This window comes from Cottoperca gobio, chromosome 2, assembly GCF_900634415.1.
Source record: "Cottoperca gobio chromosome 2, fCotGob3.1, whole genome shotgun sequence".
In the NCBI taxonomy this organism is placed as follows: domain Eukaryota; kingdom Metazoa; phylum Chordata; class Actinopteri; order Perciformes; family Bovichtidae; genus Cottoperca; species Cottoperca gobio.
Window position 1 is genome coordinate 3,639,326 of NC_041356.1, and position 22,373 is coordinate 3,661,698.

The 22,373-nt window shown below is 40.1% G+C and overlaps 1 protein-coding gene across 2 annotated transcripts; it reads right to left on the reverse strand.

Moving 5' to 3' along the window:
- Window positions 1-2,132: 2,132 nt before the first annotated feature.
- On the reverse strand, window positions 2,133-10,002 carry LOC115021642 (cysteine/serine-rich nuclear protein 3-like). 2 transcript variants are annotated; one of them, XM_029452204.1, is made up of 5 exons: window positions 9,634-10,002; window positions 7,625-7,788; window positions 6,491-6,747; window positions 5,950-6,246; window positions 2,133-4,921 (listed from the first exon to the last, which is right to left on the reverse strand). In XM_029452204.1, exons 2-5 carry the CDS (start codon window positions 7,770-7,772, stop codon window positions 3,836-3,838), a joined length of 1,788 nt encoding a protein of 595 aa, XP_029308064.1. In that variant the 5' UTR covers window positions 7,773-7,788; window positions 9,634-10,002; the 3' UTR covers window positions 2,133-3,835. The 2 variants fall into 2 exon arrangements, with proteins under 2 accessions (XP_029308064.1, XP_029308055.1); XM_029452195.1 differs by having other exon boundaries at window positions 5,935-6,246.
- Between the last annotated feature and the right edge of the window lie 12,371 nt (window positions 10,003-22,373).

Sequence of the window (22,373 nt, forward strand, 5' to 3'; positions counted from 1 at the left end):
AGGAGATGGTGTATGTGTAGGAGAAGGGAGACGGAGGTGAAACACTGAGACTACCCCCACCCAGCGCCCACCCTCCAGACGCTCTGCCGTTTCTGCTTCTCCCTTCCTGTTGCCTGGCAACCTAACATTTCAGCTCCCCTAGCCTGTGATTGATCAGCAGCGTCTCTGCTTACCCACAATACCTTGTTGGCTAAAAGCAAGCAGGCATTCCCTGCTCCAACACCCAACACTGGACACACACCTTGATTATATCAGAGAAGGGAGTGGCCGGGTGGGGACCTGGTGTTCCTGCAGTCTGAGGAGCTCTACTCAACATTTACTCTCTATTGTGCAGCACCTGCTGCAGTTGTGTGGTTATGCATCGAGCCATGACACATATTTCTTTACATGAATAGGTCGGCCAATGAAGTGAGAACACAAAGCCTCCTCCTGCCCCTGCCTGATCTCTGTCTCACACCAACACGGTGATGATAACAGAGCAGCGCCCTCTGCAGGCCGCCAGGTGCAACACATGCAAACTGGAAGAACTGGTGGAGTGAGGACCTCTGACCACACAGGTACCTTATTGGGAATAACAGGGACATTTTGTTTTAGAAGAAATCTCTTTACTTTAAGAGATGGGCGAAGGTTGGGCTGCAACTAACGGCTATATTTTATTATCGATTAATCTATAAAACATATCAGAAAACAGTTGAAAATGTCAATCCTAGTTTCACAAAGTCCAAAGTGATGTAAATGTAAAAAAACTAAAGATGTTTACTTTATTATGATATAAAACAGAGAAAAATAAAGGACAACAAAGCAGGAAAAAACCTAAAGCATATTCGATAAAGCAGTTTCAGACATTATAGCATGAAAAAATTACTTTAATGATTAATCAAAATAATTTTACTACTCTTTGCAGCTCTAGTTTAGAATTATATGAGGTATTAATGCAGACGCTGTTGTGCATTTACAGAGAACTCTTATCTACATACAATTCCAGTAGCTCTGAAGAAATGTGCTATATTTCTTGATGTCAATATATGAGGCACCTTAATGCTTTTTAGGAATGTAGTCAGGCCTGCACACAGATTTGTATATTTCCCCAAACCAGCTGACACCCCAGTAGGAAAAATGTGTTTCTCACTATTCCAAAAATAATAACAGAGCCATATGTGTCCTTTTCTAAAGAGATAGTGTCTCTACTCCAAATGTCATGGACTATTGGAATCGCTTAGTAAATTATATTTGTTGGAAGAATGTCTGGATGCTTCCTCAGCAATACCTAATCATGAATAAGGTTCAAATTCATTAAATTATTCATAAATATTACCCTGGCAATCATTACATGCAGAATTTCTTTTTTTTAAAAGGCATAAAGAGGAACTTCTCTTTCTTTGATGAATATTCAGAAACGGTTTAGTTCTCACACCACAAACTCCTGGCAAGACGTCATATTTTCATTATTATAGGAATGTTTGGTTTCTTCAAAACCTCCCCCAGAAAAATAAATCTTTTTTAATATTACATTTTATAATGATATTGGCAACATTTTTTAATTCATAAATGTAAATGTAACAATAAAAAACCTTCTTGAGCAATATGTAAAACTACTTTCTAATTCGACTAATAAAACAGTTATCAAGACATATCTGTATGATTTATAATGTTTGTGTCTGGTGACAAACTGGCTTCTATTATTGTTCTATTTGTATACTATATACTGAATCTGGATTATCCTCTTTTGTTTATTTTAAAAGATAACAGAACGGGACAGAAGGGTGACACAGCAGTTAACTGCAGAGCCACAGGTGTGACGTCAACATCCCCAAAGCCTGGCTCGTTTGTGTAGTTTTCAGTAAAGAATGATGTCTGTTTGCTGACAGTGGCCAGATATTCTGAACAAAACTGATGTCATAGATTGTCCTGACGCAGGAAACATGCAGACAACAAATTCACTGACGTCAGAAACAGCCCCCTCATGTTATAGGATGTCAGTGACGAGCGAGTTGAAGTCCGTTGTTAAGCATCAGATGCCATCTGCTGGTGGAAGAATAGAATTGTAGAAATTCAGTCCATTTTATGATTATTTTTGGTTCACAAAAATTCAACTCCGATATATAAACACCAAGAAAATAAAATGAACCACCTTTAAACTGAGAGGTTTTTTTTATTCACACTCATGGAAATGTACAGTTGCATTAAAAAGAACATGAAATATATTTGGCCCCCAGTTTTGGCAGTGTTGAGACGACGTTAATAACTAAAGCCTTAAGTTATCTGAAAACTAAAAAAGTGCAGGTTTATCACATTGTTCACACAACTGTAAAATGATAAATAACATCCACAAACAGGCAGAAAAAAAGAAACAGAATTTGATTTGCTCAGGTCATGATGTTTATTTCTATAGTGAGGTACTTTTTGGTAGATATGTTGGCAGCATTTTGACACGTCAACATTACAGTATAATACATTTTAACGTTATGAGAATAACTTTTTCTAAGCTAAATGCTACTGTCAGCATGCTAACATGCTCACAATGCTAGCATGCAGATGTTAACCACCTTAATTTAGCATGTAACATTAGCTAATTACCACTTAAGTACAGCTGAGGCTGATGGGAACGTCACTTGTGTTGCATGTAGACAAAGAGTAACATTTTGGCACAAGATGAAAACTTGCAATCACTGATTTTGTTGGGCATCTGAAAGAAGCTGTAAACACAATACTGACCTAGCATCACAGTTTAAGCTGCTACGGCTAACACGCAGACATGGAGCAACATTATCATTTAGTCATGTCTCTGTCCACCTGATGAATATAAGTCTAATATTGACTTTTCTTTTAGCTCTTCACTAACTCCTGAAGAAAGAATGTGGCACTTTAAGTGCTCCACTATGTTCACTAGCTAGTCGCTAACTTTGTCTGCCGTTTGATGTTATTCAGAGCATTTTTGGGCAAAACAGCTGCCTGCTGCGGCCAAAATCTAAGTTAGGAGAGCTGTGATTGAACATAAACAGTAGGCCTACATCTACAGGCCTGAAAACCAAAACAATGAGCTGAAAGATGTTAAAACGTTACGTAGCTTAGGGGAACTGCAGAGTCGGTGATAATTGCTCATGGCTACATCTCTACAAGTGACTGCATTGTTTGTATGAAAATATTTAAAGCTGCTTTAAGGGATGTCCAAAGTTATCATACAAAATGTCATGGCAAATCATGACTAAGAAGTCTGGAGCAAAGACACGCTGATAGAAAAGCTCAAATGTGTGCACAAAAAGGAACCAAAAAAAGAGCTTCAGTATGAATTAAAACAGATTTTTGTGTCGATATAAATATCAGTGTTTTGCCAGTGACATCATTTATCACTTTACAGTTTGTGTTAATCCTTGAAACATCTTAGGTAAACTGAACACATGCGATACAGACAGGCATTTAAAAACGATTAGCAGCATCAATGAGACACCAGCACAATGGAAAATAGTGAAACAATACAAGCACCTCAAAATCTTGATTTGTCATAGATGCCAGTCACAACCAGGAAACATGCTGTAATGATCAAAGACTTTATGAGAGGGCATAAATTATACTCCATATAGTCACATAAAGAAACACTGTTTTATTTAGCTTTGTCAATGAACTTTTTATAGTTACAGTCTAAACCAACAATCTAAGAAAGGTTTAGAGACGAATTGAGTTTAAATTAGATCACCTCTTAGAGCCTTCTGTGTCCGACTCTGCAACACTCATTCTCTCTTTGGAAGTGCATTTATCAAACTGATATTTGAAGGGCACAATTCTTGAATAAAGATTTCCAAAAATCAACGGATCCCTGTCTAAAGCATTTGAATCATCAGGTACTCTCTGAACGTGACGTGTTTGTGACTTGAGCCCCGTCTGCCTGCTTTTGCAGTCCTGGTTGCTCCTTTATGGGCTCCAATACTTCCTCCTCTGTCTGCTCCTCAGACCCAGCCGAAGCATCAGTCTGTGAGTCACGCTGGTCTGGATTGTTATGGAGGTCTGTCGTGGGCGGCTGTATGTCGGCTGCACCAGCGGGGGCAGTGTTACTCTCACGGGCGTCTACATGTGAGCAAGTTTGGAGCTTCAAAGACTCGGTGGGGTCAGGGAAATGGCATGTTTGGCAGCTGAGTTTTGGGTTTATTTCAGACTGTAATGCGGTCTCTACTGTGGGGAGTGTGGGGACGACGGGGACATTTTCACTGAGAAAAGCAGGAGTGTCTGTTTGATAATGCTGCATGGAGGGAGTGCTGTGGAAGGGGTTACTGAGGCTTATATTAGAGTAACTCAGCACAGACGGGAGTGGAACCGAGTAGGGCGGAGGACTCGTTCCTTGCAACGAGCAATCCCAATCTTCCTCGTCTTCTTCTTCACCTTCCTCATCCTCCTCGTCTTCTTCATCCTCCTCGTCCTCTTCTTCTTCCTCGGGGTCGATTGTGTCTAAGCTGTGTGTGCTGCAGTCCGACAGCCCGCTGCAAACACTGCTGCCATCCTCATCTTCCTCGTACGCTTCATCATCATCATCATCATCTTCATCGTCGTCGTCCTCCTCCTCTTCTTCCTCTTCCTCCTCTTCATGTAGATGTAAATTTGTGTCGCCTGTGTTCTGGAGGTGCATGATGGGAATGTGCGGCGTGCCACTCATCAATGGAAACTGCAGGTTCGGCTGCTGCTGCTGTTGCTGGGCCAAGGAGGAGTCTCCATGGTAACTGTTGCCATTGGTTACAAGCTGCTGCTCCGGCTGCTGCTGCTGATGCTGCTGCTGCTGCTGCTGCTGCTCCTCGCGGCTCTTCTCCAGCTCCAGCTTCATGATGGTGTGCAGGAAGTGGGTGCGAACCCGGACCGGGTTGAACTCCAGGCGGCCCGTGTTGTTGCTACAGCCGTCTTTGGTGCAGCCACAAGGGAAGGACATGCGGTCCACCTGAGGACAAAAGAAAGATTGAATCCACAACAGTGATGACAGAAAAGGTGAATTCTGCTGCCAATCATAGCTGGTCATGCTTTGGGAGAAACTGTAGAATCCACTGTGGGTGTATATAACTCCACACCTTAATACAGTAGAACTTTATGTACTAAATACACTAAAAATCCTAACTCTCATTTCATTGATATCCACGGTTTGAGTTCAATTAAATGGTTACTTTATATTCCAGGCTTATCCTCATTTGATTAAAAAAATCCCCCCAAATCTTGAATATAAATGTAATAATACATACGCCTAAAACAAGGCTACTTTTGGAAGACATTTGTCTTAACATTTGTACATGTTTTTAAAATGTTTTTATAATTACAGTTTTTCACCAGACAAATGTTGTAATATGAGATGTGCCGAGCGGAGAAGCTGTCAGTTTTTAGAGGGTGGGCACTTCAGGCGTGAGCTGCTTTGGGAAATGGTCGACGGTACTACTTACTGTATACTTAAAAGCTTTAAAGTACAATTGAATTTTGAATAGACTTGACTTTTTGTGTAAAATATACACTATAATGAAAGTGCAGATTTCTCCATTTTCTGTGGATAAATAAGAGACACGCTGTCACCTTCCACGGTGTGCTACTGAGTGGAGCATGTCAGCCCTGTACATGTGTGTTGATATGAGATGGGTTTTTCCACTCTTTCAACAAACCCCTATAGCATTAGATATGTATTGTTAGTGATTTAACACGTCTGTTCCTTAAATCATTGAACGTTTAGGAGGACCAATGCAGTCAAGTTTGTATCCCACTCGAAAAGTGGAAGCTAGCGAGCTTTCATTTAATTTGTATGGTCATGGAGAACTTTAGAAAGTGCTCAACCCACAAATGCAACAATGCAAAACTAACAACTCCAATAACCTGATTTCTTAGCTTTTGATTTTTAATTTGAGTTTGACTTGAAAGAAGTTCTTCTGCATAGACAGACATGAACAACACTTTAGTATTATAGATGGGCCTCACCACAGTTCCATTTACCTGGCACTTAATGCCGGCCAGGCTGCAAGCACAGGTCTCTGGGCTGCATATCCCCCGGCAGCGGCAGCCACACTCCTCTCGGGACATTCGTAGGGAACGCAGCTCGTGCTTCTCCTCGACATCAATGCGTCGGACCCCCGAGGCACGGAGTAGGGTGCGGCGCCTCCTGGTAGTCAGAGGCTGGAGGAAGAAGTAATCATCCACCTCTGTGTTGTCCACATCCAGGTCATCTTCGGAGATGTCATCCAGTGTCAGGGTATCTGCCTCCACGGATGACACAGTGCCATTCTTAGTCAGCTGGAGGAGAGAAAAAGTAAGTTAAATTAAGAACATAAACGTATGCCTACACGTACATTTAGACCCTCAGGATATGTGAAAAACACATTCTGAGTAACGAGCATTTTAATATTTGAAAAGAAACATTCCTCTAAAGAGGAAAAATGGCGGTGAAGAAACTGAAATATTAACATTTTGAAGTTCAAGATCCAAAAATTCCATGACACTTCAAGTAAATGAAGCTATATTGAGTCGTCACACTGACTTTGAGTTTGATGGCATTGAGTTTCTCCTCTTTGAGATGATCCCTCAGCATGTTCCGATGGCTCAGTTTCTGCTCCATTGCAAACTCCCTGAGGGTGAAGCGCTTCACCCCGCTGTGACGTGGTGACATCCCCAAGGTGCTGCCACCCTGTGTGGGCACACTGGTGAAACCCTGCCGACGGTTGAAGTAGTACACTGTCACGCTCTCAAAGTGCACGTTGCGGCCCCGCAGTCGCTTCGACTGCTGCTGGAGAGTGGCTGAGAGTGAGACAGAGAGGTGGAAACATACTGAGTAAAAAAAAAGAATTAATTCAGCCATATTCAAATTGGGTTACATTAGCGGTGTCACAGGGTCTTTTGGTGTTAAACAGCTGTGTGTCATCAGCGTGGAGCTGGAATTTATGTGGAATCTCTGTAATATGTAACTCAGTGGCAACATGTATTGAGACAAACAAAAGTGGTCCCAAAATAGATCCTTGGGTGACACCACAGGTGAGGTGGGGCAGAGGACCTCTAACGACACCAGAGAAACTGCTAGTGGTAAGGCTTCTATTAAAATTGTGTTGAAGGTGGAGAGAAGTGAAAACGGATTCAAATGGAGCAGCAACCAGAGTCTGATTGAATTGCAAGTAAATCATTGGTGACCGTAATAGCAACAGTTTTGGTACGATAAAACGAGCAAAAGCCAGATTGAAAGTATATGATGATATAATAACAGATATGTATTCTTATTGATAGCTCTGTTGCTGTTGAATTAGGGTGATCACTCCATAGAACCTTTTGGAACATTTGCTGTCGTGCCACCTCTACTGTAGATGGAACTGTTGACTAGACAGATTTTTGATTTATTACATGGAAACAGCATACTTATTTCTACATCTTGTCATAGTGTGAAGTGTCAATAGGTATATATATATATATATATATATATAACAATCCCTATCACCATGTTTTCCTCTTCTGAGACAGTTATTGACATTTCTCTGTCTGTTTTAGTTGATTCCGCCCACTTTTGAACAGTTTCTCCATCTCAATGTCCTGGTTAAAATGCTGTTTACATGAGACCTCAAGTGTTGCTTCTCATTGTACTGGAACATACTAAGTGGACAGAAGCAGTGCAGTAATGTGATCTTACAGTCCAGCAGCCCAGAGGGGACGGGGTGGTTGAGACTATCACTGCTGTTGCCGCTGTCGCTGCAGGAAACTTCATCGTCAGACCGCTGCAGGGACAGGTAAGGGGACGGGCCCTCCTCATGCTTCCTCTTCAGGATCCCACTCATCATGTGTCACCGGTCGCACCTGCACAAAGGACACGGATAAAGTTCATAGGAGACCACAAATGCATACAAGTCAGAATAATGATGATGATAATAATAATAATAACTAGAAGAGCACTCGGAGCACATCTCTGCCATGCCCAAATGCTCTATTTTGCAATGCTAATGAAAGCGAAAACATTTTTTGTATCTGCCCCATGATTGCGATCTGTTCCAAAGTTTAATGGATTCTTTCTTGGCCCATGATACACCCTTCCAACAAGTTTCATACAAATCGGGGCAATTGTTTTTCTGTAATCCTAGCGACAAACACAAACGGAACAAAAAACGTAACCTCCTTGGCTGAGGTTATAATGATAATAATAACTGTAATGATAATAATAATACTAATAATCAACTGTCTACCCACTTAATGTGACTTATTTCGAAAGAAAAACCTTGATATGGTGACACAAAGGATTTCCTGAAATGACTCAAATCGCTATAATCAGGTTGCATTGTGGGTTTTACGATGGTCCAGAGTTCTCTTTTAAGATCAGGAATTGAAAATTTTGGAAATGAAACAGAGCCTGTCATCCTCAAGCCATTCTCTCTACACTGGATTAACCCTTTTCCACATTCATTTATCTCTTTTCATATATTACACCGGCTGACCAACTGTCTGCACTGAACTACAACTCAATTATGTAGAATTTATTACAAACCTTTGTATTGAACCTGCAAAGCAACAAAGCAAAGCAAGCAGCTGAAAGGAGGTGACATTACTGGTGAAGTATTGCATTTTTGATTTGTGATTTTATATATTATGCATGGTGTCTAACATATTGCATTGTGGATAGGAAATGTGGGTTAATTAGGATGTTTTATGCAAACCTGGGCACGTTGTTGGGTCATCTGGCCAAACTTTGTAATTATTCAAAAGTAGAGAATAACGTCAAATAAATTATTAAACTCATTAAGATTATGATAAACGGATGTTTTGTATCGGTTGCTTTTGTGGGAAATTGAAAGTACGGTAACACCTCTGATGGTACGTCCTCTCCCACACACGAGGCACTGATGATAATGGGACGTGTCTTTAGCTGCACTTTGTAGATACTTAAATTTCAAATTTGAGAAAACTGTTGAGCTCACTGCTTGGACTGGTCTAGGATTACATCATATGCAGCAGAGCTGAATTCTGGGCCAAGCTTTTCCTCTCTAACAGGCTTTGTCTCCTTCCTCTTACTACCTACTGCAATACAAGTCTTCCTGTGTGCCATGTCCTCTACTGCCTTATCTTCATTTCCACTCCTCTTTGCTTATTTCTTCTTCTTCTGACTTCCCTTTCTCTTTACTCCCTATCTCCAGCCTCCCTGATATTCAGTCCTATACACCAACTCACTGCTTTTCAGGTGGAAAAAAACAACAGTATACTGTAAACCCAGAAAGATGTGTAGCAGAAGAGACACTGAACACATCATTCTCCAAAACATCTTTCTATGTGTTTGATGTCACAGAGGGTGTTGCAGTGTTTCATCCTGGAGAGTTCCCTGCGCTGTCCATGCCTCTTTAACCTAAATGTCCCTGGTCAAGCTTGCTTAACTGGGGCACCAAACCTTCGCACGCACACACACACGCACACACACACACACACACACACACACACCCAAACCCACACCCACTAAATACACATGTGCAAGCCTGCTCATGTGCCTGCATGCATGCGCAAACTCCCACTCCCCTTGCATGTCCACATCCCGAACACTAACAGGGGAATTCTTATTGACAAATGTAAATCAGCATCATCCCGTGACGTGATTCAACGTCTCAGTTCCTGTGTTGCATGCAGAACGGCCTTCTGCGAGTCTCTTTGACCGTCACTGACCTGTTTCCTTGGCTTGCCTTTGGTTTCCAGGAAGTCCTCGACTCTCTCCTCTGCATCACACAGTGTTCACCAGCAGCAGCCAAACATCCCCATGTGTCGTGATGATGCAGTGAGCGCTGCCATGATGCCTGCTTTCTCTCTCTCTCTCTCTCTCTCTCTCTCTCTCTCTCTCTCTCTCTCTCTCTCTCTCTCTCTCTCTCTCTCTCTCTCTCCCTCACTCTCTTTTCAGCAGCCTCTGGCACTATTGTGCAACACTGAACACCTCTGCCTCTGTCACTATCTTATGCGTTCTCCCTCTGCACCCTCATCCTAAGCTCATACTGTCAAGTCTCTCTGTCTGAATCTCTCCTGCTCTGCACCCCCTCCCTCCCTCCCTCCCTCTCTCTCTCTCTCTCTCTCTCTCTCTCTCTCTCTCTCTCTCTCTCTCTCTCTCTCTCTCTCTCTCTCTCTCTCCTCACAAAGACTTGTTAGCTCGATGCTGCTGCCGGCTGGAGCGCTGGAGCTTGACTGAGGTGAAGCAAGCCCTTCGAGATCACAGAGAGAAAGGGGGGGTAGTGGATGTGATGGGGTGGGGGTGGAAAGTGTAGATTCTGCTCTGTGAAATAGCTCTTTTCCACAGTCTTCGGGAAAATAATTGACACAAATATATAAGCAATATTTCCTACAATTACAACGAAGACAAAGAAGTGGAAACGGTGAATCTCTCCACCTGACGTCACAGGGGATATCAGTTTTTTTCCACTCCCTACAAAATTGTATTTCCCACATTTATTGCTTTGCAGGGTATATTAAATGCAAATGTGATGAGTTTTTCTTTGTAGTGTTCCTTCTTTTAGTTTCGATAAAGCTCATTTTAAATTCAAATTAGCAGCGGCGACAAATACATCCGAGAAAATGGACACAATGACTGGGAAATATATAAAAATATTCTAAATGTAATATGTGTCACTGACATTCATCTGTCTGTGACAATACAGCTCACAGAAACAGACCACACAGACAGTTACGTTGAGAAAGATGGTTTGAAGTTTTTAGTCTGGCCTACATAACATATATGAAGATTGTAAACCTTAATTTTTCATTCTTTTAAGGCTGATTATGTTTTTTTTAAATGGCATCATGTGATGTGCAATTGACTAAAATTAGAAAAAGCTGTTTTTGTTGCCCATGAATGATGACTCACTGCCATTGTGTACATGCACAGCTCAAAGAAGCACAGTTCCAACCTGTAATGTCTGCGTCTGCGTTCAACACAGATTTGATTAAAAGTGTTGTGTGTTCTTTAACGACAGCACTCGCAGGATGAACTAAAAAGTCATTAACTCATTAATCAATCATCGACTCAATTTGTTCAATACTAATACAAACTAATTGCAATCCCCATCATCCTCAGCTGTACTTTGTGTTTAGTGTTAGTTATTTGCATGCAAATCTCTGATCCCATCGGCGATCAGTCTCATGCCGATTTAGTCAAAGTCAATAGTTTTGGGGTTCTAGGTAAACCAGCAGATATCTGGGCCAAGACTGATCATTGTTTACAGTCTGATTAGCAACTTGAGACAATTGAGTTGAGAGAAGAGCAATTGTATATTATAACCCTATGCAGATATCTGTTTATAGAGAAAAAGCTAAATCATTGTCAGACGTTAGCTGAGTTCATAGATTGCAGTTTACCTGCACGCAATCAAAGCCTGAGATGATTTCTTCGCTAACATGCTAAACCAAGATGCTAAACATGCTAAACATGCTAAACATGACACCTGCTGAACGATATGCATGTTAGCAGTTTCAGTGTGAGCATATTAGCATTTAGCACAAAGCTGCTTTAAACACAAAAATATGTCAAACTTGATCTAAAATAAACCCCAATATAAATCATTAAAAATGTATAACTTGTTGATGATGTGTGTTGATGGGGCTTTGAAAGATATAAACTACATTTATCAAAATGATTTGATCAACTACCCACAAGCCCCTAAACATTGTTGCTATAGCAATGCTAGACCCTGAACGTTCTGTAATATCAGAAATAAAGCTACCAAGAGCCTCAGCCTTGAGTTGGTATGTACTGTACAAAGAGAGAGAGAGAGAGTGTGTTTGTGATTCATCTGTCAGGAAGACATTTTCTTTTTCGATCGCAGCGCAGAGGAAGTGGGAAACAAATATGGACTCACAAAGAATCCTCCGAGTCCATCAATTAGTTTTACAGCTTTGTGACCCACTAACGTTCAATCAATAACGTTGAATTTGTAATTGGTGCATTTATGCGAGATACCACTTAAGGGCATATTCATAACACACCTAGTTGTTATATTGTAATAATTATAGAAGGCTCGATAAAATGATTTATAATCAGGTGGAACATAATTGCGGTGCATTAAGATCTGCAACAGCTGAATATTGCTCTTCAGTGAGGAGCTGAAAGGATAATTAAAAAGTAGTGACGCTGTCAGGGTTTTGTTTGCAAACTACCGGAGCGTGGAGTAAAATGTCCTTGACCATAAGGGCGAAACACACATCACAACTAAAATCAAGTCTTTGCTATGAATAAATCTTTCATTAATATTCAAAATGGGTTCTTTTTTCATTTCTACACTAGTTGTGATCATAAGTGTTTTTAGGGAGTGGAACGAAAAGTTACTTCATAAAAACAAAAAAACAACAAAAGAAACACGATGAACTGATTAATCCGTGTTTTTATATGTACTTTATTATTACTGTCAATAATACCTGACCTCCTTGCTGTTCGAGAAGGGCTTCTTTTGTGCTGTGCTCTGAAACGCCTCGTTTTCTCCTGGCAAAGATGGAGTGGCAATGTGCCGGAGAGACAGAGTGATCCTCCCAATCAGCTTCCATGGCAACCGGCCACGAGAGGGAGGGAAGAGGGGGGGGGGGAGTGAGGAGGAGGAGGAGGAGGAGGAGGAGGAGGAGGAGGAGGAGGCAGCTAGAGAGGTTGTGGGGAGGTGGGGGCTGGGATGCTGAAGCATGAGGGGAAAGCTGGGAGAGGTCTGCTTTTCCACACCCAGAGAAAGAACACGGTGTGTGTGTGTGTGTGTGTGTGTGTGTGTGTGTGTGTGTGCGTGTGTGTGTGTGTGTGTGTGTGTGTGTGTGTTGGAAAGCTGAACAATGGGTACGAAATTCGCACATTAAAATAACTGTCTTGTCAGACATATGATTATGTTTTGACCATGCCATCATATTTTATTACAGGATACATCAAATGTCTCCATTATTTTTGAGATGGAAAGTGTGTATAAATAACACACTAATGGATATTTTCTCACTAAAGGTCACTAGAGGACAGCGAAACCATCTGTACATGTGACTGTAAACCATCAAGACTCTCCACACTACTCTGTAATAAATAATGAACCAAACATAATATTGTTACTGTCTGCAGAATAAAACACATTAATAGTCCCAGACAAAGTAATGACTGTAATTATTGTATAACTCCCTGCAGTGTGTCATGTGTAGCTGCTGAGTGACTTTATAGTGACCGTCATCGCTCTTACAATATTACATTAGTGTGTTTAGGGGTATTCCTTATTCCGACCAGTAGTGGAAGATAAACACAGACCTTTAAAAAGTAAAAGTACAGAGACGTCATTAGAATATGTTATGTATGTTATACATTTTTGATGATTAATATCATGTAAGCAGTATGTAGCTGATCAAGGTGGAGCAATGTCTAACTGCTTTGTACCAAAGCATGTACCAAATATCCTGCAATATTAAAATGACATTATAATATTATAACTATAACTACAGCTGTTAAATGGACATGGAAACACTAAAGGTTAAGTACAAATACATTTATTCGTGTTGCCGTATCAAAGTCGTTTTTGTAGCATCCGGCTCACACGATCAGGAGTGTCTCTTAGTCAACGCTCGCTGACAGAAAAGTGTTCTAATTCAAGAGACACACTCAACACAAACCACGGTAACACGTCAGTGAGGTTTCGTTAGCACTGAAGTGAAAAGGCTTAGCAGGTTTGCTAATATAAAGCTAATACAAACAGCAGCAACGGAGGCTAGCATTCATTTTAGATGTTTCCGAAAAATACGTCTAGAATGAGAAGAGAAGAGCAGACAGCAGTATTAGATCTCACAGGAATTGCGAAGTGCATCACAGGAAGCAATGTCACAATTTATTATAATTAGGAATTATGGCATTATTAGCATTATTGTATCTACCTTAATTAATCTCAACCGGGGAGCAAGGGAGCCAAATCAAACACAGCCTGTGATGTTGCATGCTGGGTCTTGCTAACATGCTAAATACAAAAGAATGCTTGTGGTGGATCTTCCCATGCTGACTACTGGGTTCACTTAGGAGCTTGATCGTTAGCTGGACATTTCTCCACACACCCCTCTAATGTCTTTTTCTTTTTATGTTCAGGGCTCTAGTGGCCGTAGTAATTATGATTACATTAAAGGAGGAAGTCAAGTGACGTAGGACCAGAAGGGGAACGTGGGGACGGAATGAATGGATGGGTCAAATAAAAACAGGACTTTCATTAAAGAGTCTGCTCAAAGCCAACTTTGAGTTGTACTCAACTTAAGTTACTGTAACAATTGGACCTCAGGATCTCAAACATCTTGTCTGTCCCTGGAAAGTAACGTTGATAAAAACATGATGTAAGATCATGTGCATGTATGTGTTCCTATGTTCGTGTTAAATAGAAACACATTTATGAAATAATTAACCCTCCCGCTACCTCCTTCCATTGTATTATTTATTCTGGGTGATATCTTTGTCCTTGTACTGTCTTTCTTTTATATGTTTGTCTGTCATGTAAAATCTATTTTTAAAAGAAGGATGAGGGTTCCTTAACCTAACCTGGTTCGATAGACTTCAATGTCTAACGTTGTGGTTCAGGACTACCCCTGCACGTGTGAATGTGTTGTTATATTATGCACTGACACTGAATGTGCACAGACGTGGAACCTGCACCAGATTGTGGACACACAGAATGATGTCAGACCCACCGCAGTGTTTATAGATATTTCTATTTATTGTTGGTCTGTTTTGTTTAAATGTCTGAGTCTTGTACTACGGAAGGCGCTTGTGTAATTACTAGTTGTACACACATGCTGCAAAGTGCCGTATATAGAAAATGAATATATGTATACACTGACATGTTATGCAATTTATTTTGTAGCCTAAATGTGTTCTTTCATGTAATTAATAAGTCTATTGTATAACATCATCATAATATACACGTTTGCTGTTGTTTTTGATTGTATTTACTACTGGAATACTGTACTGGATTATTGTTTTGTAAGGGAACTGAAATGAAGTGATTCTGGAAGCAATTAATAATAGTAATTTACCATGGTGTCAACAACCCGGCGGGGCTCTTGGGCGGTGACACCATCCTTTCACTTTAAGTTTTTGCTTCAGCTTCAGTCATGAGCCCATCATTAATTCCCAGCTCCTGTCCGGTTCTGCTGCCTGGTGGGGTGTAATTGTTTCCCTAGGGACCCAGATAAATGGCTCAGCTGTCTAGCTGCTGCTAACTGCTGCGAGACCCACAGACCTGTATGTGTGTGTGTGTGAGAGAGAGAGAGAGAGAGAGAGAGAGAGAGAGAGAGAGAGAGAGAGAGAGAGAGAGAGAGAGAGAGAGAGAGAGAGAGAGAGAGAATAATGGCTTGAGGGAGTTTCTTTGCCTCAGGGTAACAAAGACATGGTGTGAATTACATAATTTTCTATATAATCTGCTGTATTTCCATTTTTTCCAAAACAGCCATTTGTTCACAGCTGGCATAACATTCTAAAAAGTATAAATATGCTACAGGACTTGTAATAGTTAACAGAAAATATAGATTTCTATGATGTCTAACATCTCTCTAACGTCTCTCCCTGCCATCATTGTTGGCAGGGAGAGAGACAAATAGCTGCCAACGCTTTTCTTCTTGGGAGTCATAAATGTCACTTTATTTGAAATGAAAATCTGTAAAAATCCATTTACTCTTCCAAGTGCATAAAGCAGATTACTTACTTGGCAAATTTATTTTCCCACCTGTATCCCTCGCTGAGACTTTGTGCCATGCATATTTCCACTCATGTTCTTCTATTCTGCTGTAATTAACACACGAATGATTCATTGTCCTCCTGTTGGCATCGCTTGGGAAACATTTTGACACGAGAACTGGATGTAAAACCAAACGAAGATGAAGCTTGTGGGATTAAATGTAACATTTATTAACTTGCTGTATTTTATGTTTATTTTTAAGACTTATTTTTATAGAAAAGCACAAGTGGAAATATGAAGTTTCTTTTTTTCTTATTTTTAGTTTATTTAGTAATTTGTGGAAGGGCAACAACAGATAAATAACAGGGCACAGCAGCATGTGAAAATACAAATAAAAGGTAATAATTCAATTAAAAATAAAGGAGAAAGAAAAGCAAGAGAGAGAAGAAATAAAAGAGTGAAGGAGATGTTAATCAAACACCTGCGAGAGGTCTAATCAGTAACACCTGTGTGTGTGTGTGTGTGCGTGTGTGTGTGTGTGCGTGTCTTTTAAAACAGCAGTTGCTTTGCAGAGTGATTTTCTACCACAGCAGCTACTCAATTACAGCAACTGCCTTCAGCTGGTGCTGCAGGTGTAAATCTGGCCCTACTTAAATGTCTGAGAATAACAGTGGCCCACACTAATGCTACTTAGCTCCTAATTTACCTTTTAATTGTTCGTTACCAACTCCCAGTAAATCTGAATCTAAACGTACGATGTTGATGTGTGATAGTTAATACTATCACACATCAACACCCTGATTCAATTAAACATGCACAAGATAATCAAACTAAGTGGTTAGTGGCAGGTGGTTTAGTCAAGATCTTTAGAAACAGATACACATTTCCTACACTGCAAAAAAACTTTTATTCCCAAACCAGGTAAAAAATGAACTTTTTCAGATGGTGAGAAGTAAACATTTCCACCATTTATACCTTAAAAACTGATGCTTTTTGTTTTCATCTGAAAGAATGACATCACTTTTATTTTAATAATCCTGTGTTTCCCAGAAGTGAACACCAGAGGGCAGACTTGGCATTTACAACAGATCACAGGCATTTGAAATTGAAATAAAAGCAGGGGAACCTGAGAGCCCTTCAAATAGCTGTGTCAAGACCAGCCCAAACAGCTACACAGAAAAGCACATTGTATTTTAAATATTACCACAAGATTAATTTGACCATCCACTAAACATGTGGAAATGGGGCAGTAAACGCTATAATAGAGGAAAGTACTATTTGTTTCTATTTAGCTGGATACTAACAAGATCCCACACACGATCCTTGCTTTGGAAACCCAATAAAAGCCTATATATACGGGCTCTCTTGTTAGATTGGATGGGATTTTTTCTCTATAAAACCACACTGTAAATGAGGTTTTTCAGCGTGTCAACCTAGTGACCCAATGAAAGACCTACGCAACCCTGCAATTTCTCAACAGAGGATAAAATACACAGCAGCTCCATCTTTTACCCTGTTTTATTGCTCCCTTTAAAGCAGGGTATAATGCTGCAGCCAGCTGTGACAAATGTGAAAAAGTCGAGACACTCATTCTTTCCTACTCAGAAGAGGAGGAGGTGGCTGAGAACCGGTCAGGAGAGCAGATGGCTGAGCGTCTGTCTGGTCTGTTTAAAGAACACCGCAGGCGAAGCCCCAAGTCAAACAAGCCAACTACACAGCCCGGCATGATCTCAGAGCTTCCACTCTTTCCATCCTGAAGACATCAAGATGTGATCCTTCTCTGAACTCCAAATCTGTACACGCTGCAGTGTTGCCCACTCTGAAGGCTTATCCTTGAATTAACTGATTTGTTATTTTTGATCTTTCTCACAGTAGAGAGAATATTACTGTCCCACACAATTTAGCACAAAGTGGTTGTTACTTCGAATAAAACCCAGCTGCACTCATATATCCAAATATTAGGGGATTAACTCCAGCTACAGAAAATAACATTTGATTTCAATGCATTTACCACAGCTTCACATTAAAGATACCTGTGCATGCAATGTTGCGTTATTACTATTGGTAGCCCAGACTGTTACTACCTTGCATTACTATGCTTTGGCCTTACCAGATGACCTGTTGTGTACTATTGAAGGCGAGGTAGGAAGTAAAACCTCAGTAATTGGAGAAGTGTAGCTGTCATCTGATCCGCACCAACTGCTGTGTCTACCAGTGTGCCTAGAAAGTGAGCAGGAAGCATCATAGTATGTACAGTGGGAAGTACTCTGTAGTACATTCCAGTGGGAAGTAAACAAATTCTGTCTGGAGGTGTACACACAATGATTTAGTGCTGAGTACATTTAGCTATTCTGAAATATACATTATTCTGTAGTTATATAATCATGATTAATCCATATATTCTGTTATCACTTTATAAACGTATCACCCCATTAGATAGCAGGAAGGCTTGATTCAGCACAATCAAGCCAACAGTAAGGGGGTGCCACAGGGGTCTAATCTGTATTAATAGTCTAATAGTATTTATATTGGGGCTGCAACTACCTATTATTTTCATCATTAATCAAAATGCCAGTTCAAAACTAAAAATTAAGACAATGAGAAAAGTAGTAATAACAATATAAAACAATTTAAACTCAGTTGTCCATCTTATTTTTTAAATTGTGAAACTTATTCAAATATAAAACGCTTGACCTGTGACCTGAAAGGAGGTCAGAGTTCAGAGCTTTTGTTACTGTCTCCATTGCAAAACATCGGACCTGAACCCCTGGGTCCTCTAGAAAATCAATACTAAACACTGCTTGAAAAACAGCTCTTGGTGATATATTTCACTTTACTGGGTTCATTTTGTGTGATTGGTTGTTTCGTATTCCTCTGGATAATGGGGATCATAGTTCAACGATCAATGACACTGTAACTGTATAGTAGTTGCTTCATTTGAAGTCTCAAGTCTATCCTTAATCCCTTAAACCCTAGTTTGACTCGGCTTGCTATAATGCCATAATAATCATAAAGGAAGGATAAAGATATCTCTACCATACACACTTCTCTGAGAGCTGACGAAAGGCATTCTGGTAAATGTAGGAAATAAGTTCCTGAAGTTGAAGTACAGGAGGAGGGCTGAGGATAAATGAGTATGCCAAAAAAGCAAATTGCAGCTCCACATAATAAACATTGTAAGAGTGTCTGTGGGGAGATGTTTAGTTTAAAATGAGGTAATAACATGAAACTTTATTGATCTCCGCTAGAAAATGAGGTCATTGAAGCACCAAACGAACACAGTAAAGACAAGACAAATAGAGTAATTACAAGGAACAAAGAAAATCATTAACCATTAAAGTGCTGAACAATGAAAAATTAAAATACTTGTTAACAATTACAGTACTGTCAACCTGTGTTTTTTTTTTTATCAATTATGTATGCTTAGGTCTGAAGTAGGCCCTATTTGGATATAAAGAGTAAAATAAATTACCTACAATTCTTTTTTACTGAATGTCCCATTTAAAAATGTTTATCACCCGGTCTCACATGTACTGAAATAAACTGCATTTTACATATTTTAATGGATTTTTAGCTCTAAAGGCCTGGCAGGTGATCTCATTCATTCAGTTAAAATGAGACGTAATGAGATTGTAAATGTTGCTGAACAGTGGCCACAAGTAACAATTACAGCATACAGCGCTCTACCTCTGGCTTTACTTCTGTGATAGAACCACTGAAATATGTAAAGCTTAACCAGAGTGTACAGTAGCACAGGTAAAGAAGAGTCAAAGGTCAGCAAAATCACATGTTTGACGTTATGGCTAACGTGTTAGCTGTTGCTAGCTGTTGCCTATCTTCACATCCAGCAGACTTGGAGCAACATTAGCGTTAACTAAGAGGCCTGTTTGTGGTCACCTGAAAATTGTAAGTCCAATACTCACCCCTTTATTTCTACTCTGCCTTAGTCTTCACCAGCTCCTGAGAAATATAACTGGACATATGTTATCTTGCTAAACGCTCCGATATGTTCACTAGCTAGTCTGTTGTTTGTGTTGGGCAGATAGCAGGTGGTTTGTGTTTAAAACAGATGTCTGTTGTGTCTGGAAACAGGTTTCTTGAAAGCAGTTTGACAGTATAATACAAGCAAAACAATTACCTGAAAGATGCTAAAACGCTTGTAATTCTCTGTGGGGGAAAGTGACTCCTTACACAAAGTCATTTCAGCCAGTGTTGATATACAAATATTCATCAGTGTAGTTTTAATAAAAGTTATGGTTTATAGCTCAAAATGAGCAACTTCTTAAAGAGTTATAATGATGTACTTGGTAGTCTTCTAAAGGCCTTAATGTCATCTTTGGCTGGAAAGGACTGTTGGAATCAAAGAGTATGGCATTCCCTTTAATATCAAGAAACCAATAAGAATGAATAATGTGCAGTGAGCTGCGACAGATTTTCCTGGCAGAGTCTATGTGAGCACTGTGAGATGTTGATATGTGTTTTCTGTGTTTCCAGACTTTTTCTTGGGAACAGAAGGACCTTTTGGCTCTTTGAGTAGACACCATGTTAAGTGGAGGTATTTAGTGACAGCATCGTTTAATAGTTGACATCTGTGTGTACTTCTTTCTCAAAATAAATGAGAACAGTTACTTCCGTCTTCTTATCTTATCCGAGGGGTCATATTTCAGTCTGTCCTCCAAATAAAGTCGTCTGGAATCCTTGGCCAGGATTTCAACATGGGAGCACACACAGAACCTGCATTATTATATTTTATTTTATGGAAGCAGACAGATGAATACCCTGGTGAATCTTCACCAGAAAGTCTCTCTGAAGCCCCACTAGAGCTGAAATAGTGTCTTGTTGTATTAAAGAAAAGCTGCTCTAGAGCTTTGTGTCAGAGGGCATTATGTTTGTTCTCACACTGAATGCCACTCAGCTCTGCACTTAGAACAGTACGTGTGTGCATGTGTGTGTATCTGCTTTCACTATGCACCAAATTAAGATGCAGATCACGGAAGACCCCTACTGCTCTATTAGTCAAGAACACATCCTTAGCATCATGTTTCTCTCAACATTGACCTTTTTCAGTTGCTGAAACAAAATTGGAAAAAGGTTAAAGGAAATTCAAAATGGTATAATTTTCTTCTTCCTTGTGAGCAACTGCTGTAAACTGAGTGGCCTCAATGGACACAGGATCCAGCTGAAAGTGACACACATACCTTTGGTCCTCTCTGAATAATGTATCTGCCACCGGTATAATTGGAGTGATACTGTGTCCTCCAAAGTACTATCAGATGCATATATCATGGCTGTTCATTCATTAAGATTGGATTATCTGGATTGCCTCTCAACTCCTTTCTCTCTACCTCTGTATTCATGTGTCTATTATGGTCTGACTGACTGTTTCATGCTTGTAACTCTGTTGTCTTTGTTTCTACCTGATCCTGTAACTAAGCTGTCAATCTCTTTTATGGATTCTTCTGTCCTCTCTAACCCTCCTCCATCATCTGACCCCTGCTTCTGTTTCTCAGCTCACATGAATACAACAGTTGGGAAAGTTTGACTCCAGCTAACAAAGCCCCACTTCCTCCGATATAGTGAAAATCACATTTTAAACATGACAGGAAGAGCTGAAATGTGAGTCACAGAGGAAGTCAAGTTAACGTGTTAATTTCCCTTTTCTTGTGCAGGAATACATTCCCTAGGAAGTGTATTAGTGAAAAATGAACAATATATCCACCATCATGGACGCAGGGCAGGCCAGCGGGGTTAGTTGTTATGGGCTTTCCTTGATTTGTTCAGGAATAATGAGCTTTCCTATCCTCCCCGGACCTGGTGTTAAAGGGAGGATGGGTGAGGCAAAAAGCTGTTAATCTGTTTCCTGAAAGCCTGCAGATGTTCACTTATGACCAGTTGGTCAAAAAGGTAAAGCTGATTTATTGCCAATTTTTAACCCTTGTGTTTTGTTAATGCTGACTTCCATTTGCAGTTTTGTGGGTTCCAAAAATAGACTGTCCCAAAGTACTTAATGCCTAAAAAAAAAAAATTAAGCTTTCATATTCCTTAGGATATGTTTTTATGACCAACCTAATATTTAGAAAGAAAATACTGGTAATCCTTCCATTTGCCTTATACATTTAATAAAAGTTACCAAATACAGAACTTAGCATAAAGCACTGTTATTACACCAAATAAGAAAATATAAAAAATGTTATGCAGTGTTGGCCATGGTACTTTCAATTTTGACTTTGACTCATTACATATTAGGCTACTCATTTAAAGTAATTATGTTAGCCTACTTTACTAAGCAAAAATATTTTATTACATACCTGTTCCATGATTTGTTACTCAGCTGTTAAAAGTAGGCTACCGTCAAAATGAGACATTATGTTTTATGCAGGCAGCCTAGAGTTTGGAGATATGTTCTTACTATTAGCAGCTAGCTTAACTTTAGCTTCACACAGCAGCACTCTGGACGTCTCATCCTCATACAGACAGCAACTTAGGTGATACACCTACCAGTGGCTAACGTTAGCGAGCCAGCTAAGAACACAAAACACGTGAGTATACAATACATTTCGACTTGTGTAGATTGAAAAAAGTTAGTTAATAACATTAAAGACGAGGGTGAGGGGAGTATGGAGACATACTGTAGTGACTCCTCCTGGGCTAGTTGGTGAACTGCTAGCTGGCGAGCTAACCGTTAGCTCAGTTACAATATCTCTCCGGGGTTTTCTCTGTTTTGTCTCTACCTGTCTGTTTACCTTCCTCTGACATTTCACT